At 43.8% G+C, this 19,820-nt stretch overlaps 1 protein-coding gene across 1 annotated transcript in view; it reads left to right on the top strand.

The window, feature by feature from the left end:
- Positions 1 to 18,391, top strand: part of KIF24 (kinesin family member 24) — a 42,628-nt gene extending 24,237 nt beyond the window's left edge. The window contains exons 9-13 of the mRNA XM_048850860.2: positions 2,157 to 2,228; positions 5,314 to 5,423; positions 6,232 to 8,694; positions 10,291 to 10,384; positions 14,878 to 18,391. Of these exons, the coding sequence (XP_048706817.2) occupies positions 2,157 to 2,228; positions 5,314 to 5,423; positions 6,232 to 8,694; positions 10,291 to 10,384; positions 14,878 to 15,018 (2,880 nt within the window). The 3' untranslated portion in view covers positions 15,019 to 18,391. The remainder of the gene's footprint in view (positions 1 to 2,156; positions 2,229 to 5,313; positions 5,424 to 6,231; positions 8,695 to 10,290; positions 10,385 to 14,877) is intronic.
- The last annotated feature ends 1,429 nt before the right edge of the window (positions 18,392 to 19,820 follow it).

The following is a 19,820-nucleotide window of genomic DNA, read 5'->3' on the forward strand; positions in this document are numbered from 1 at the left end:
AATCAGGCAATTTAGATCCAGGGTTCCTACAACAACCGTATCTCCATCCACTTGAGTCATATATGCAGGTAAATATTTTACATTTCACACTGCTGTGTGATTTTTATGTGGTGGACCTGATTGTAATATTTGTGTACAACACCTTTTATTTTGTTATCGGAATGCAAAATTATGCCTCTGAAAAGTGGGAGGAAAACCATTCCCCTGATTGTCTCTGTTCTCATACAGTAGAATATCAGAGTTATGAACTGACTAGTCAACCACATACCTCATTTGGAACCGGAAGTACACAATCAGGCAGCAGCAGAGAGAAAAAAAAGAAAAAGAGCAAATCCAGTACAGTACTGTGTTAAACATAAACTACTAAAAAAAAAAGGAAAAGCAGCATTTTTCTTCTCCATAATAAAGTTTCAAAGCTGCGTTAAGTCAATGTTCAGTTGTAAACTTTTGAAAGATCAACCATAATGTTTTGTACAGAGTTACGAACAACCTCCATTCCTGTGGTGTTCGTAACTCTTTGATTCTACTGTAATTTCAGAAAATCTGGATGAATTTTTATCATACTTTTCAGAAAACTTCCCTTCGGGACAGGGAAAAAGCATGAGACTTTTCATGCTGAAAGGAAATATTATGAAGACATTTATAAGCTTATTGAAACAAGTGTTTAAAGAGAGAGAGTCAACCTGATATTAGTGAGTTTATGAATTTAAAGTATTCTCCTGTTAAAAGGAGTAAAGCCCGCCCATGAGTCTCCCTACCAACTTTTGTGGTTTTAGAGTCGGATTTTTCTTTTACTTCTTGTTGTGTGAATAACCCACAAAAATTAGAGAAAATTGACTGTGCAAGACAGAGTGAAACTGATTAAAGGTGCATTACAAAGCAATTTGTGAATAAATTGAAAAGATAAACTTTTCTTCTCTAATCTCCTCTGAAGGTGCTATCACAGGGGTCTACCATTGAACCCTACCCCAAGCAGAGTTTTTACCCCAAAAAGGGAGAAATACCATAGAATTTTAAGAATAATTCACTATTGGAACAACTTACCTAGGACTGTGGCAGATTCTCCATCACTTGAACTCTTCAAATCAGGGCTGGATGTCTTTTCAAAAGATCTCCTATAGCTCAAACAGAAGTTTATGAGCTCAGTGCAGAAATTATTGGATGAGGTTCTCTGGCCTATGTCAGTTGCTCAGATTAGATGATCATAATGGTCACTTTTGGCTTTAAAATCTATAACATTCACTAGAGACTTTGTTGCTATTGATTTCATGTGGAAAGTGCTCAGATACTTGTTATGGTTAGCAGTATAAAACCCTAAAATAGAGAATCTCTTTCAGTTAGAGGCCTCTTAGGTGTAATTTCTAACAATAATTAAAATACATTCAGAAAAAAAAATATGGATTTGAAGTGGATGGTGTCCCATTAAGAATGCAATGTCTGTCTCAAGCTAGAGTTACTACCACAGTACTGTAATCTGTCTCAAGATATTTTCTCCTGTCACTGCTAGTACTCTCACTAATAATGGCTTCCCTCAGTGGGCCCATGGTTCATTTTCTCAATCGTAGAAAGCATCCGAGTCTGGTATGGATTGTGACACACTTCTACTTGTGCTGGTGAAGACACATGGTAAAAAGAGATGGACATTTGAAAATATCAGTCTTTTAATAGGCAACGAACAAATCAAGAGGCAGATGTTTCTCCAAGATTACGTGCTGTTCTTGCTGATCATTATTAACAAGAAAATAGATCATGGGTATCTTTTTCAGGAAGGCACACTTGCATGTAGCTGCTCAGGTCCCATTAATTTTAATGGGAGTTCTATAGCTAAATCCCACTCTCTGTGTTGAAAGCATAGCCCTAATGTTTTGTGTGTGTCCATTATTAATCTGCCAAAGGGACTCTTTTGTTATGGGATGGTGAAATAGTCACTCAGACGTTAAGACTGCAAGTGTTATTGTGGATATGTTTATCTGTGGGTCTCCGGAAGCCGGCAGCCTTCCCCACTCCTTAGTGTAAGGAAGCGTAGTCTGCTGCTGTCTGTTCTAAGGATATAAGGGTGACAGGGGAAATAGTGAACTCTCATAGTTTTGGGTACCGTTTCAATCTCTCCTTTTTGTTGCGTGACTGATACATTTTTTTCTCTCTCTCCTTTTTAGTTAAAGGAATGTATTCGGGCTCTGGATCAGGAACACGCTCATACTCCTTTCCGGCAAAGCAAGTTAACTCAGGTAAAACCAAAAACCAAGCCAGTGACTGACACTTCACTGAACAGAGTTGAAATGATAGTAATAAAATTAAATAAGCCATGATTTGGTGACTGCATATTGTTAACCCCTTGGAGACTGGACACTTGCATAGCTTCCCAAGCATTCATTCCGATTGCTGGGGCCGGTTTTGTTCAATATCTTCATAAATGATCTGGAGGATGGTGTGGATTGCACTCTCAGCAAATTTGCGGATGATACTAAACTGGGGAGGAGTGGTAGATACGCTGGAGGGGAGGGATAGGATACAGAAGGACCTAGACAAATTGGAGGATTGGGCCAAAAGAAATCTGATGAGGTTCAATAAGGATAAGTGCAGGGTCCTGCACTTAGGATGGAAGAATCCAATGCACTGCTACAGACTAGGGACCGAATGGCTAGGCAGCAGTTCTGCGGAAAAGGACCTAGGGGTGACAGTGGACGAGAAGCTGGATATGAGTCAGCAGTGTGCCCTTGTTGCCAAGAAGGCCAATGGCATTTTGGGATGTATAAGTAGGGGCATAGCGAGCAGATCGAGGGACGTGATCGTTCCCCTCTATTCGACATTGGTGAGGCCTCATCTGGAGTACTGTGTCCAGTTTTGGGCCCCACACTACAAGAAGGATGTGGATAAATTGGAGAGAGTCCAGCGAAGGGCAACAAAAATGATTAGGGGTCTAGAACACATGACTTATGAGGAGAGGCTGAGGGAGCTGGGATTGTTTAGCCTGCAGAAGAGAAGAATGAGGGGGGATTTGATAGCTGCTTTCAACTACCTGAAAGGGGGTTCCAAAGAGGATGGCTCTAGACTGTTCTCAATGGTAGCAGATGACAGAACGAGGAGTAATGGTCTCAAGCTGCAGTGGGGGAGGTTTAGATTGGATATTAGGAAAAACTTTTTCACTAAGAGGGTGGTGAAACACTGGAATGCGTTACCTAGGGAGGTGGTAGAATCTCCTTCCTTAGAGGTTTTTAAGGTCAGGCTTGACAAAGCCCTGGCTGGGATGATTTAACTGGGAATTGGTCCTGCTTCGAGCAGGGGGTTGGACTAGATGACCTTCAGGGGTCCCTTCCAACCCTGATATTCTATGATTCTATGATTATAAAGGAAACATAAGCATTCACAAGGTTAATGCCAGCTGACAGCAAAAGCTACAGACAGTTACTCCCCGGGGAATTGTCTATCGGAGGAGGTCCCAGAAGTTGGAAAAAGACTAATGTAGTGCCCCCCTTTAAAAAAGGGAAGGAGGATGATCTGGGGAACTACAGGCCAGTCAGCCTCACCTCAGTCCCTGGAAAAATCATGGAGCAGGTCCTCAAGGAATCAATTCTGAAGCACTTAGAGGAGAGGAAAGTGATCAGGAACAGTCAGCATGGATTCACCAAGGGCAAATCATGCCTGACTAACCTGATTGCCTTCTGTGATGAGATAACTGGCTCTGTGGATGAGGGGAAAGCAGTGGATGGGTTATTCCTTGACTTTAGCAAAGGTTTTGATACGGTCTCCCACAGTATACTTGCCAGCAAGTTGAAGAAGAAGTATGGGCTGGATGAATGGACTATAAGGTGGATAGAAAGCTGGCTAGATTGTCAGGCTCAACAGGTAGTGATCAATGGCTCCATGTCTAATTGGCAGCCGTTATGAAGCGGAGTGCCCCAAGGGTCGGTCCTGGGGCTGGTTTTGTTCAATATCTTCATTAATGATCTGGAGGATGGTGTGGATTGCACCCTCAGCAAGTTTGTAGATGACACTAAACTGGGAGGAGTGGTAGATACACCGGAGGGTAGGGATAGGATACAGAGGGACCTAGACAAATTAGAGGATTGGGCCAAAAGAAATCTGATGAGGTTCAACAAGAACAAGTGCAGAGTCCTGCACTTAGGACGGAAGAATCCCGTGTACCACTACAGACTAGGGACCCAATGGCTAGGCAACAGTTCTGCAGAAAAGGACCTAGGGCTTACAGTGGACGAGAAGCTGGATATGAGTCAACAGTGTGCCCTTGTTGCCAAGAAGGCTAACGGCAATTTGGGCTGTATAAGTAGGAGCATTGCCAGCAGATCAAGGGACGTGATCATTCCCCTCTATTCGACATTGGTGAGGCCTCATCTTGGGTACTGTGTCCAGTTTTGGGTCGCACACTACAAGAAGGATGTGGAAAAATTGGAAAACGTCCAGCGGAGAGCAACAAAAATGATTAGGGGGCTGGAGCACATGACTTATGAGGAGAGGCTGAGGGAACTGGGATTATTTAGTTTGCAGAAGAGAAGAATGAGGGGGGATTTGATAGTTGCTTTCAACTACCTGAAAGGGGGTTCCAAAGAGGATGGATCTAGACTGTTCTCAGTGGTGGCAGATGACAGAACGAGGAGTAATGGTCTCAAGTTGCAGACGGGGGGAGGTTTAGGTTGGATATTAGGAAAAACTTTTTCAGTAGGAGGATAGTGAAGCATTGGAATCGGTTACCTAGGGAGGTGGTAGAATCTCCTGCCTGGGAGGATTTTAAGGTCCACTTGACAAAGCCCTGGCTGGGATGATTTAGTTGGGGATTGGTCCTGCTTTGAGCAGGGGATTGGACTAGATGACCTCCTGAAGTCCCTTCCAACCCTGATATTCTATGATTTTATGAATGGTGTGGTGGAGAGTTCACTAAACTCCAGGATAAAGTTATTTTATTCCTGTGTGAAGTTCTATATGGAGAATCTTGTAGATCAGTTGTTCTGAGATGTTCATATGGTGGACAACCACTTAGAGATAGTCTCGTGATTACATTCTTTGTAATACTATCATGCAAGCTGTAATCAGGATTACGTTACTCTAATTGTAACATATGCTTTATTCTCCCAAACACACCAGCACTTTTGGGGTGCCTAGTAAGAAAATGGGCTTGTTTAAAGGACAGATTGAACACTTGAATTCAGTTTAAATCTTATATGAAAAATCACAGAGGCAAGTTGTTTAGGTGGGAGAAGAGAGGGACACTTGGTTCTAAACTGTTAAACTGGATTGTTTAAAAGAAATACATTAGTTGCTGAGAATCTTAAGCTATATTTTTCCTCCTCCTCCAAGGTATTAAAAGATTCTTTCATTGGAAATTCTAAGACGTGTATGATAGCTAATGTGTCACCTAGCCACATAGCTACGGAACACACCCTGAACACATTACGATATGCTGACAGGTAGGTGACTTAAATTTTCCATGTTGAGAGTCAAAAAGGAGTTATGGTTTGAGATGAAAATATTTGGATTGCATCAACTGGTGAGTTCTTAGGGCAAAGAGCAAAAAATGCATCTTACAGTGCATAAACATAATCTTCATCTGCTACACTATTATATTGGGGCACTTAATTCTCATAGGTGTTTTAAATTCTTCTTTCAGATGTTACATAATTTAGGTCCTAACAGCTAGTAGTGATTCAAATCTCATGGTACTCCTCATAACAGTAAGGTTGATAACCCCAACATCCTTGACAAACTCTAGTTTTATTTGTATGATGGTACTTCCCAGAATATGTTAGATGCTGTCCGTACCCAGAGGAAAATGCATTGTGAACTCTTCGGGTCAAGGACTCTGAACACAAGCAACACAGAAAAGGGTGGAGGAGAAAGATAAAAGAGACAATCACCAAAAGCCATGTTAATTCATTAATTTCCTATAGACATCAAGATGGACGTGGGTCTTGAGGAGAGGAGAAGTAGATACAATTTCCTTCAGTTTAAATTGGTCAGAGGTATTCTTCACTTCCTAATTTAAAACTGTTGTGTATTGTTATTGTTCCCCATTGAAACAGCTGCTGCAAACCTCCACAGAAGTAACTGCATTTCTGTAGCAGATGATCTGATGCCTCCATGGATTAGCCAATGATTAAAATCCAAATTGTGACATTGAAGTCAATATTTAATGTACCAAAGTATTAGTTTGACCTAATGATATTGTAAATTATTTGAAAGCATTTAATTTTTCTAATGCACAGTCCTTATTTACAGGGTAAAAGAACTAAAGAAAGGGATTAAATGTTGTACCCCTGTCACAAACAGATGTCGGATAGCTGGAAATGTATCTCCAAAACGTATCCAAAACTCTCCTTCCACGCACATGGGAGATAAGAGCTCTCCAAAGAAAGTAAAACTAGGACTCCATCATCCTTTAAGTTCTTTGAGAATAAAGGCATCCCCTTCAGTGTTCCATCCAACCAATGTCCCTTTTTCCTCTACCCCAAAAGGAGCCAAGGGTCATGTCCACAAAGGAAATCCGAGCTCACCATGGCTCAGTCGCACCAGTCCCATTAAAGGAATGCTAAAGATAGGGCATCCCATGAAGAAAAAGATTGATGATCTGACACTGCCATCTGAGAAGCATCATACTGGAAAAGATTTTGTTGTCGCAACAGCTGCAGTCCCAGAGACAAAAGAGAGTGGCCAAGGAGATAATTGTATTCAAGATAAACAACCTGTCAGATGCCTGAAAATACAGACAGTGCAACCTGTACAAAAGCAGCTCATTTCCAGAGATGGCTTTTCCTTTGGAGATGGCAATCACCCATCAGACAGCAGTCAGCGCTGTGCAAATGTTTTTACTAAACCGTGCATTGAAACTTGGGCAAATCTCCCTCCACATCAGAAAGAAAGGGAACAACATTTGCGCCTTTACCACCAGCAGTTTCAGCAGCTACCTATTCTACAGCAGAAGTTGAACTATCAACCACTTGAGAGGTTTTTAGCCCAATACAAGCCCCAGGAAATTACAGTTAAACAAGACTGGAGCCTTCCTCCCACGGACTCACAATGCAAAGAGGGGATGCTGCTGGAAGACCTGGACGACAGTGATTTTAGTGAAGACTCTTTCTCACCTATATCCAACCAAAGGAAAGTTAAAAGAAACACCAGTGAGAGCAGCCAACTTTCATTTTTCCTTCATCAGAGAGAACAAGAAAGTGAGGAGGAGAAAGGCCAAGAGAGACAGGGTTTATTGTTTGAACATGCAACACATACACAAGAGCATGAACTTAATGACAGTTGGGACTATGGGAAGGACTTTACATTTCCAGAACCAGGGGAGCCTATTATAGATGGAGAAAGCAGCAAGACTCAATCTGAGTGGAGCACAGAGGACGACTTCACTATTGATTCTTCTGTGAACAATAATACTGCAGAAAAACCTTATTGCTTGCGGGAAGAACTTGTCCATAACTGGAAAAACAGCAAGGATTTACCAGCTGATCACAAACAATACAAATCTGAATGCAGACATCTAGTTTATCCTGGTGAAAACTCCTCATTCCCAGAAAAGGGGACACAAAGTCTCCATGTTCTCCACACATTGGATTCGGGGACTACAAAATGCAACAAGGTCAGCCTTCCACATGCACAAAGGGAAGAATCCATCAAAGATGGACAAGCTCCAGTTGCAGGAAACGTAGAAGGGAAGAAACTAAAAAATGGAGCTAGCCCCTATGGAGCTTCTAATACTTCATCAGAATTCACTTCGGAGCTGATGGCCCCTCTGACAAGGTCATTCCTTGATAGTGAGGAGGCAGCTGATCAAGAAGAGGCTCTCCAAGTGAAACAGATGTTGGAAAGAAAAACCTGTAGCCCCAGCAAAAGATTAGAGGAAGAGGACAGGCAGTTTCTCAGAAATAAAGCCTCACCAACAGGCAGCATGCCTGAGCTGGGTGAACAAATGTACCATGATGAAAGGAAGTCCACTCTGCAGCACTCCCCACAAACTGAGAACAAGCAGCTCTCACAGTCCTGTCATGATGCAAAGCCTTCTTGTAGCCTTGGAGGTTCATCTCCATGGAACACACATCAAAGTTCTATTAATGGTTTATTTGTCCGAGATGAAGACTTGACAGAAGCATCAGCATCTGTCAGAGTCAAAAACCCTTGTGGAGAGAATGAAGATGAATTGTTTCTTCATAACTTAAAGTGCAGAAAATGTCTGGGTAACAGCAGGCAGTATGATGCCGATGCTGAGAATACCACTGGTAGCCTGTTGAGCGGCCCAGAAAAATCTAGCATGAGTAAAGGACCCAACATTGGGCCTACGTCTCAGACCGTACATGCTGATTTGCCTGAAAAGGGTTATTTTTCATGTGCCCCATCCATTCTGAATGCAGGAAGAGTGGAGTGTACAACTTCATCCCCCTCTAGAGAAAGCAGCCCACTGCAGCCCAGGTCAGAATTCAGGAGCAAGGACTTGAACCATTCTGAAGATACATTCAAGTTGTCATTCAGTGGTGAGGAAATAGGGCTGCTTAAGAGTAAACTGATGCAGAGTATTTTTACCCAAGACTGTGGTGATGCTGCGGAACGGGATTCAAGATCTGTTACCAGAGAGATCAGATCATTAGCAAATCAAAACACTCGCCCAAATGCATCCATCATTAGCGCCCAGATCAATACGTCAGAAACATCAAACTGGAACAGAGAAGCACTGGGAAAGGCTCAGTAAGTTTGTATCTAGTACACTATCTTCTGTTGCATGGACTAGAGACACTGACCACACACATTGTACTTTTGCTTAAATGTTTTATATGGTGCTATATGTATTTTACAAACACGTACACACACCTTTTTGGAGTCAGATATATAGAGAAGTTGTTAGATAATTACTGCATCCCTACGGCAACAAATATGAAACGGCCAGTCCAGCTAACCAGATAGCAAAATCAGATACCCACATTCAAGATAGTAAAAGCTAGCCCAGGGGCGGGCAAACTTTTTTGCCTGAGGTCCACATAGGGTTTCTGAAATTTTATGGAGGGCCCCTCCCCTGTCCCCTGACTGCCCCCGGAACCCCTGCCCCTGACTGCCTCCCGCTGCCCCATCCAACCCCCCCTCCTTCCTGGCTGCCCCCCTGAAACCCCTGCCGTCATTCAACCCCCCTGTTCCCTGCCCCCTGACCACCACCCTGAACTCCCCTACCTTCTATCCAACCCCCCCTGCTCCCTGCCCCCTTACCGCACTGCCTGGAGCGCAGGTGACTGGCGGCACTACAGCCGTGCCGCCCAGAGCACCAGGACAGGCAGCCGGGCTGCCCGGCTGGAGCCAGCCACACCACTGTGCAGCACAGAGCACCGGGTCAGGCTGCGGCTCTGCAGCTGCGCTGCCTGGCAAGAGCTCGCAGCCCTGCTGCCCAGAGCATTGTACCGGCGGCGCAGTGAGCTGAGATTGTGGGGGAGGGGGCTAGCCTCCCTGGCCAGGAGCTCAGGGGTCAGGCAGGAGGGTCCCGCGGGCCGGATATGAGTTTGCCCACCTCTGAGCTAGACATTGCCCTCCCGTTATCTAACAGACATGGATCCAGATGAACTGGCTGTGACTCAACCCCTTTCAGACAGAAGCAGTGCTTGCTGGCAGAGAGAAGCACCTAGAGGAGTTAATAGAGGTGTCTGCACTGTGTATGGAAGGTCATGTGCCAGACTTTCACCAGCATGGTTCACAGTCTCAAGGTCCTACTGGGCAGCATTTTTGCTCCTGGATTCCAGCTGGTAAGAGGCATTATGGGCCACTATGCCATCTATGACTAGCCAAGAAGCTGTGGGCCACTCCCCTCTTAGTCATCCGTGGCTAGACTACTGCAATCCACTGTCCTTGGGACTCAAACTAGTGCAGAAAGTAGCTGCTCAACCTTCTGTGTGGTGTGGGCCAGCATAAATACATAGCTTCTGTGCTAAAGTCTCTGCACTGGCTACTTGTTTACTTCTAGACTCAGTTCAAGGTGTTGAAGACTCTTCTTTTCTTGTACCCCGTCATCACAGCAAAGACCAGCTGAGAAGTGCTTGCAGCTTAAGCCTGTTTAAATGCCCCAGGCCAGCTTTTCAGTTGATGTAAATTGGCACAGGCCACTAAAGTCAACGGAGCGACATAGGTGTACATGACATGAAGATCTTGCCTGGAATATGTTCAGTGGCAAAGCTTTCCCAGCTGAAGCCCTCCATCTGTGGAATTTCCTCTCCTTAGAAGTTTGTCAGAGCCCACTCATAATTGTTACAGGTGGCACGGAGAGCTATGTAACCATCATTATTTTTTTGTTATGTTAATTAGGCAGGTTGTGATTCAAGCCCATCGAGAGCAGCTGGATGAAATGGCATCCCTATGTTTTAAGGAAGAGACCTTGATAAATCAGATGTCGGCAGCAGTAAGTGTTTCAAATGATGACTTCAGTGCTCACTGAACTTCTGTAAGAATCCTAAAGAGCATTAATCAGAATTAGTGACATCCTACCCATCAATTCCCATTCTCAGTCTCTCCCCTTTTTTGGAGCCGAACCTTATCTGATCCCCGAGTCAGATTTTTAGGAGACTGTTCAGTTCCAAGGCTTGTTGTGCCTTGGCTGATCTCCACTCTGCCAGTTACTTGGCTAGAGATTGAGAATGACATGCTGACTATGAACAGTTTAAGTTAAAACATCTTTTTCTTATCTCATACCAGTCTCCAGGGATATCACAGCATTCAGAATGCTTCTACTTCCCACATGAAGCTTTTGTCACTGCCGTGTGGGTCAAATTACAGTCAGTAGTTCAGAAAATCAGCACACCGGTGAAACATGATGTCTCCCTGTATATAGACATTAGTAAAAGGTCCTCACATATCAATCTCTCACCTGGGATTCCCTTACCTGTCCCACCACAGATCTGCTGATTCCTAGTCAGCAGGACCTCGCTCACCCAGTTCTTTCCACTGTGTCCTGCTCCATCACTGCAGCTCTGGCTTGCTTCCCTCAGTCACACTACGGATTCCTTAGGGTAGTGGTTATCAACCAGGGGTACATGTACCCCTGAGGGTACCTAGAGGTCTTCCAGGGGGTACATCAACTCGTCTAGATATTTGCCTAGTTTTACAACAGGCTACATAAAAAGCATTAGTGAAGTCAGGACAAACTAAAATTTCATACAGACAATGATTCGTTTATACTGCTCTACATACTATACACTGAAATGTAAGTACAATATTTATATTCCGATTGACTTATAATTATGTGGTAAAAACTAGAAATTAAGCAATTTTCCAGTAATATTGTGCTATGACACTTTGGTATGTTTATGTCTGATTTTGTAAGCAAGTAGTTTTTAAGTGAGGTGAAACTTGTGGGTATGCAAGACAGATCAGACTCCTGAAAGGGATACAGTAGTCTGGAAAGGTTGAGAGCCACTGCCTTAGGATATCCTTGTCACTGTTCAGGGTAACTGCCCCTATATTCCCCCTTTAGGGTCCAGGCAGGGTTCCCACTCCAGGCTCCTCTCCTATCCCCTCTCTGGGGTGGAGATCCATGTCTCTCTCCCTCCTGATCAGGGTATTTCCAGGCTGTACAGTTCCCAGACTATGTTGTGATATCGCCAGCAAAAGACAGACTGCCTAAGCAGGCCTGTTTCACTTCTCTCCTCAGAGAGAGTAAACAGTGTAATTGACCACAAGTAAGTTATCACCCAGCTCATTCTATGAAAATACATTGATCCTTAAGGTAAAAGCATTACAGAGAAAATATATTAAAATAATTAAAGAAGCTGCATGTATGCTGGTAAGCTTACCAGAGATCACCCCAGCTGCAGCCAGGGCTCAAGGTGGTGATCGGTCCTTCAAGCTCCACCCAGGGGGTTTTTTGTGGTCACAAGTTCATAACAGCTTTCACTCAGAACAAGCACACTCATTAGTAAGTCAGTTACTCCTTTATTCAGTTTGTCTGTGAACTTCCCTCAGGTAACAGGTGAGCAGCATGCAAACCCCCTCCCCCGCACCCTGCCTCGCCCCTGCAAAGCTTCAGAGATTGAGTCCATATGAGGGAGTCTGCAATCCCCTCCTCCTAAGTAGTTCCTAGGAATTCCACTTCACATATAGAAAAGGAGTACTTGTTGCACCTTAGAGACTAACCAATTTATTTGAGCATGAGCTTTCGTGAGCTACAGCTCACTTCATCGGATGCATACCGTGGAAACTGCAGCAGACTTTATATACACACAGAGAATATGAAACAATACCTAATCCCAGCCCACTGTCCTGCTGGTAATAGCTTATCTAAAGTGATCATCAGGTTGGGCCATTTCCAGTACAAATCCAGGTTTTCTCACCCTCCACCCCCCCACACAAATTCACTCTCCTGCTGGTGATAGCCCATCCAAAGTGACAACTCTTTACACAATGTGCATGATAATCAAGTTGGGCCATTTCCTGCACAAATCCAGGTTCTCTCACCCCCTCACCCCCCTCCCAAAAACCACACACACAAACTCACTCTCCTGCTGGTAATAGCTCATCCAAACTGACCACTCTCCAAGTTTAAATCCAAGTTAAACCAGAACATCTGGGGGGGGGGTTGTCCCAAAAGATCAATCAGGTCTGCTCCATTGTTCAGCATAGTTTTTTGAAGCTCACAATACTTCCCAGAGATTGCATTAATCCTGTCTTCCTCCTAAAGAAGTGCCATGCAGGCCCACAATAATACTTACTCCTTTGCATTTGTAATGAACTCCTAAAATACTCAGACTTAGTTCAATAAGGCTTAACTTAGTCAGTTTTCTCCAGGATATCACAGGAAATTGGATAACTATCACAATCCACACCTTGGGTTTTAGTCCCATTACCTTGTGCAGGCATCCACACAGCCCCATGTGTATCATCACCAGCCAGTCCTCTCAAGTTATCCTCTTCTCTTGCTTGTAAAAGCACACAGCTCTCATCTGGTTTTGTAACAAGCCCCTCTGCTCCTCTAAACCCAGGATTGTTTTACTTTACATTTCCCAGATCAAGGTCTTGCTGCCTTTTCAGCTCTCTGTCTGTATCACTGAAGCTAAGCTCCCCTTCTGCATTCCCTATTGTCAAAGGCATTTTAATTCCAAACAGCTTCAAACTTCAAGTGTGGCTGCAGGGACTCTTGCCTCAGAGAATTCAGAATGGGAGCCACCATGTGGCAAGTCTACCATGCTTTCCAGCTGACAGCACTGGTGCTTCTTTACTGAATAATGTTTCCAGAGATGTTCAGTAAGGGGCTTGACAAGCAGCATCCTAATACTCCATTTGTTTAGCCAGAGGCAGCTCTCCTTTTTTAAAATATTTAAGTTTTTCCTCCTGAATTTCTATCATTCACTGGAAGCGACTTGGAAAATATATTCACCTGCTCCCTATGGGCAAGTAAGAGTCCATGGCAGTGGTGTGTTACCCCAAAAAACAGGTTTTGGGGTGCTCCTAGAATAGCCCACCTATTGTCCATCAATCTCTTTTCCCTCGGGCATGGGTCTTGAATGTAGCTAAGGAAGTGCATGGGAGACACAGATACAACCTTCCAATAAAATGGTTGACACAGGCAGTATTCTTTCCATAATAAAACCAACGAATAATCCCTAACACAATAATAATCTAGAAACACAAATCCCCTTATAAGAAGTTGTAGAGCATCCAAACCGCATAACACACAGTTCAAATGATTCTAAGTCATTGTGCTCTGTAACTGATCGCTGACAGCGATTCTTAAATTTAAATTTACTTTGGGATCGAGTCAGAGCTTTCTTACCAACACCACAAATTCCTATCATGTGACCTAATGGCCTCCGTTCAGTTCTTCGTATACAGGTATTGATATCACCAGCCCATCCCACCACCTTCCCTGCCCCACAAAAAGATCGCATGGACAAGCCCAGCTGAGTGGGGCCTACAACTGAATGGGCTGTGGAGATGGTCATAGTGCTGATTCCCACCAGGTCAGGACTGAGGTGCATTGATAGGAATGGGCTTGCGTTGCATCTGTCCTGGAGATTGGAGAGAAGAGGGTGGGACAGCTGAACTGGAGAATGGCAAGAGCAGAGACCATTTCAAATGTGCTTTTCTTACTACTGTATTTGGCACCCAGTAAATACCATAGTCATGTAGGTTTCAGAGTAACAGCCGTGTTAGTCTGTATCCGCAAAAAGAAAAGGAGTACTTGTGGCACCTTAGAGACTAACCAATTTATTTGAGCATGAGCTTTCGTGAGCTACAGGTCCGATGAAGTGAGCTGTAGCTCACGAAAGCTCATGCTCAAATAAATTGGTTAGTCTCTAAGGTGCCACAAGTACTCCTTTTCTTTTTGCGAATACAGACTAACACGGCTGTTACTCTGAAACTAGCCAATCTAAGTTATTAACCAATCAGGCTGCTTTTACTATGTTGCTTACCAATCTCCTCACTGTATTTTCCACTGAATGCATCCGATGAAGTGAGCTGTAGCTCACGAAAGCTCATGCTCAGATAAATTGGTTAGTCTCTAAGGTGCCACAAGTACTCCTTTTCTTATAGTCATGTAGGACTGTTACCATCCCGATCTATGATCCAGCCCCCTTTGCCAGCAATAACTTCACTGGAAGAAAAAAGTACAGGGGGAGCAGTAGGGAGGCAGATTGTAAATAAGCCAGTTAGCCCCAGTAGCTGGGGCCCCGAGACTCTTGCAAACAGAGCTGTGCTATTTCTCAAGGTCAGGCCTTTAACAAGAGAATATTGAGTGCACTGATGACACTGGAAGTAGAATGCCAAACATACTTTTATTTACTGCTTCAGAAGAGCAGCTCTTTTCCTCACGCCTCACTCTGTGCATGCTAATTATTCCCCCTCCGCCCCATCATCCGCCGTCCAGCATTAATTTTGTTGATTTGTTTTCCACTGTAGGATTTTGAAAATTATGTGACCAAACTGGATGAAATCCTGATGCTGAAATCAAAGTGTATCCAAAGCATGCGAGCCCAGCTTCAGCTCTATTTAGCCTGTCCCGAGACTGACGCTACCCTGCAAAGAACTACAACACCTTAGTCCGCTTCAGGTTGCATTCATCCCACACTGACTAGTTACTGCAACAAATGCTCACTATTTCTCCACCGTTGGTGGTCAGGTACCCCTGCAGCAAGGGAGGTGGCAAGTGTAACGTTTGGTGTTTATGATTAACATATATTTTAGATAATGGCTGAGAGAAATTTAAGTAAATGAGAAATCTTTATAGATCTGGTTTGAAGCCAGGGGCTCTGTATTCTTAGGTCCATCCTTATAATAGGAAACCATACGCTCTGAAGCAATAATTCTGTAGCCTCAAAATGCACACTGCAGCAGCAGGAGTCCCAGTCTGCGGTTTTCAGACGCACTCCTCTCGTTAGAGGCACTTGTGTGCTGCTGAGAAAATGACGCAGCTAGGAAAACACTTTGAAACCAGAAAAGCCTGTGAAAAGAAAGATTCCAGACTTACAAGAACTGGTTGAAGAAGGGAGTGAGGAAATGGAGGTGAACAGCTGTTTGCTGGAGTAAAATAACCCAGACAGAGGTTTAATGAAAATCTAGTTGCAGCCAGACTGGTTTATTGTTTCAGAAGAACCAAGGTGGTGGCTACCGTCATTCTGTGCCCGCTACTAACACTGCAGACCTATCGTAAGGATGCTTTAAGTGATGGACAATAAATGACTTATTAGAAGGCTCATGTGCAAGAGAACTTGCACTGAAAATGCACGTAACCTGCTGCTGCCTGTACTGAGTTTACATTGGTGCCAGTTAATCAGAGGATCTTGGCCTAGTGGTAGGTGGGGTGGCTGTAGGTCTGTCCACTGCAGCCGTTTATGCAGTAGTACAGTTCTCCCGTTCAGATCAAACTGCAGAACTGATTTTTCCCCTTCTGAGCCAGCTGCAAAATATCCCCAGCTTGTTGTGGGGGAGTTAGACGTTCATTAGCCTCACTGTTTCCTGAAGTTGGCCGCTGAACCCTATCCATCAGAGCCATCAACTGGATCCCTCCACAGATGCAACAGACAGGTCTCTTATGTCCCACATTTGCTCCACAAAGGAGTATACCAGCTTAAGCTGTAAGTGACCTTGAAGAATATGCTTAGATCATGTACTCCAGAAACTGAACATATTCTAAAATCTATTCTAAAAGGAATCTGAGTTTATAAAGAACTTTGATCTAGCCAAAAGGGGCTTGATCAAAATATTGCAGTTAATCATAAATGTCAGGGGTGAAATAACAAGTGTATCCTTTGAGAATCTGAATTTCCAGTCTGCAACCATAACTGCACTGAAGCCTGGGCTTATTACCAGCATTAGTACAGTAACCTTTCAGCTAGATAGACATACAGTGTTAGCCAGCAGCTTGGGGCTTTGCAAAGGTAACATCCCTGTGCAAATGCTCCTAGAAACTTCACATATAACAAATGCTCAGGAACAGAATTCCAAGGCAAGAAATATGCAAAGCAACCCTAAGTTTAGAAGTGATCTTTCAAAGTTCTCTGACTTCCCTTGCTGTCAGGTCTCCCTCTTGTAACCGGTTGGCTTATCTCTGGGAGCAGAGAGACGATTTATTCCAAGATCTGAGGAGTTAAGGTTTTTAATGTATTCAGATTACAAGCCAGCATCAAGTCACACTTGAAACCAGCAGCTCCAGGAAGCCAGCCAGGTTGCCTTTGCCTCTTAGAAAGCAGCTTTCACTGCTCAGGGAAATGAGGCATTCAGACACGGAGAGAGAAAGTACCTGTTTTATATCCTTTAAGCATGACACCCTGGCATGTACCAAGGCAGACATGTTTGATAGTCAGTAGTCAAGAAAAAAACCACGGAAGAACATGGATTTTGTTACATTAGTCCCTAGGAGGGGTGGGTGGTTCTAATTACTGAGTGGTAAGAGGAGATGTGATACTGAGTTTCTTTGGGAATTTTCCTTTAAAATACATGATTGTTGGAAAGCCCCTTCCCCTCCCCTCCGTCCCTTGTGGGTCAGGAATGCTCAGAGAGGGGCTGAGATACAGCAGACAGTCAATCATTGTTCCAGAACTGCAAGCAGGTAGATCCTGACATTTTGCAATAGTGTCCTTAGCAATTTCTTAGTATATTTGCAGAAGACAAAGCTTGGTGGAGTGCTGTGGATAGCATGCAGGTTAGGCAGGAGCTGGGGGAAGGAGGTGGGAGGGAAGTAGATGCAGTGGTCACAGGAGGAGGAGAGGGTTCCTCTGGGCAGATGGTTATATGCAGAGCAGGAAGTGAGCGCCTGCCAAGGCGAAGACTCAAGCAAGTAGCAGGACTCGGTGTCTTTAAATTTGGGAAGCAGAGGGGCCCCAAAGGCATGCAGGGAGGCACAGCTGAGTAATAAAACCTCCATCTACCAGGGAGAAGAGTTTTAAAGACAGGCTCAGCAAAGCAAAAGCCTGAAAGTTCACCGGGAGAGGGGTTAGACACATTATTTAAAATGGTCATTTCTAAGCAGGGGGCCGGAGAAGAACCATTTGTGACACCAATTGCATGAAAAACCCATTGAGCTTACCTCACTAGTTTTCCAGGATGTATCAGTGACAATCTGGATGAGCGAACCAGCCAGCCGTCCAGGAGGTGGTAGCTAGTTTGGATACAGGATTTTTGCACCTCAGCTGAACCACCATGTAAGCCTTAAATGCTCTGTCTCAGTGCTCATTCTTCTCAGTTCTCCTGTATGAAGGGGATTAGAACTGGCACATTTCAGCCTAGCAACCCTATTTCACAATGAGAGTTCACTGAGCAGAGCGTGATTCTCCCTGTAAATGTTAAGTTAAAAGGATACCCAATAACTTGAAATCTAGGCAGTTTTTTCAAAAGGAGGTAAGTCCTCTCAGGTACTACATGTGTCCCTGGGTTGTGGTGGCACAATCGAATTTTTCTATTTAATGCATTTTTTTCTCCTGTTACTGTGTAAGAAACTCTCATAAACAGGAGAGGAACTAAGGCACCAAGCCTGGAAACATTTGCACGCATTAACATTCAGCACACAGTAGTGCATTACATGCCCACTTGTTTGGAGAATTGGGTTCTGAGTGTGGAGAGGAAACAGAAATATTGACTACACAAGCTGCTGTCAAATGCACTAACAATATTTCCCCCTCCAGTCTTTCAGTTCTGTTATTTAGGTGTTACTTTAATTCGTCTGCAAGTTGGTGTCTCTTTACAGGTATGATCGAGATGGTTTTCATTTCAGATTGATGAATGGGGTGTGCACAGAGTCTTTATAGAACAACCTTGTTGTATGAAGAGCCTGACCACGTAAAATCACGTAAACTAAGAACTAAAATTAATTCACTTTGGAATTTGAGTGCAGTGAGTGGATGCTAGCGTGCATGGCTGACTTCTGTGTTGTGCTTAAATTTACTGTATTTAAATTAAAATTCTATTGACTGCAAAAGGCTCTTGTACACTTTGTCCAGGATTAAATGTATTGTTGAGATCTAATCCAAATTAGATTGTAAAAGATAATACTCCACGGGGGAGAAGTATTACCCCCACATCCCCACACACAAGCCCAGCACTTCTATTGACATCAGAAGCATCAGGCCAGTAACTTCACCAGCTGCACACGATTGATAATTATTTTTAAAAATGATTTGCAGCCTGCAGCCCCTCCCGTCCGAGAGTCTTGCACCCTGTTACAATGAGCACAGGGAGAGATGACTGACCACACCAGAAACCTGTGGCAGAACAAAGAATAGAAATAGATTTTGAAGTTTAAAAATGTGCCCTGGTGTAACAAGTGCCATGATAGGCTGCCACTGGCCCCTGCGTGCTCCGGAGACGAACAGATGGCGCTGAGGCAGTGTGAGAATCAGTTATAGCAGCGAGACCATTGTGGACTGGTCCCAAAAAGGTCCAGCGGCAGCTGTGCATGGGAGCCACAGCGCTGTACGTAACTCCTGGAACGCAGAGTGGCAGCTGCCAGCACCTCCCCCAGAGCCGCAGAGTGTGGGTTTTCTTCAAGGCTTTCACCATTAAAACTGGTGGCAACCATAAGGTTCTCTCTCAGCCAGCAGGCAGGGGATGATTAGGGTTTTGCAGCCCTGTCATTTTAACCCTTAACGATTTGGAAGGCAGACAGATTCTAAGGCCAGGAGGGACCAATGTGATCATCTAGACCGACCCCTAGAGCAGATTTTAGAAAAACATCCAACATTGATTTGAAAATGGCCAATGATGGAGAATCCATCACAGTCCTGGGTAGATTGTTCCAATGGTTAATTACTCTATTAAGAATGTACACCTTATTTCCGGTATGAATTTGTCTAGCTTCAACTTCTAGCCATTGGTTGGTGTTATACCCTTCTCTGCTAGATTGAAGTGCCCATTATTAAATATTTGTTCCCCAGGCAGGTACTTCTAGACTATAAACAAGTCACCCCTTAACCTTCTCTTAGTTTAGCTAAACAGATAGACTCAAAGAGCTCAATCACTATAAGGCAGGTTTTTTAATCCTTTAATCATTTCCATGGCTCTTCTCTGAACCTTCTCCAATTTATCAACATTCTTCTTGAATTGTGGGCACCAGAACCACATGGGGACCCCATTGGAAACGGATCTGCTAGATAATTTCCCATTTACAGCTGCATTTGGAGAGCTAACAGTTTAATATGTGCCCTGCTAATTTTATATCATTTTTGTTTTTTAATCAAAATATCTTGGAGCAGTATGTCAAATGCCATACTAAAGGCTAAGTATATTACATTAACATTATCTTTTTGTCAATCAAATGTATAATCTCACCAAAAAAATATAGATCTTTTGACAGGCTCTATTTTCCATTAACCCATGTTAATTAGTATTTATTACATTATCCTCCTTTA

The sequence above is a fragment of the Caretta caretta genome, chromosome 5 (assembly GCF_965140235.1).
Source record: "Caretta caretta isolate rCarCar2 chromosome 5, rCarCar1.hap1, whole genome shotgun sequence".
Taxonomy (NCBI): domain Eukaryota; kingdom Metazoa; phylum Chordata; order Testudines; family Cheloniidae; genus Caretta; species Caretta caretta.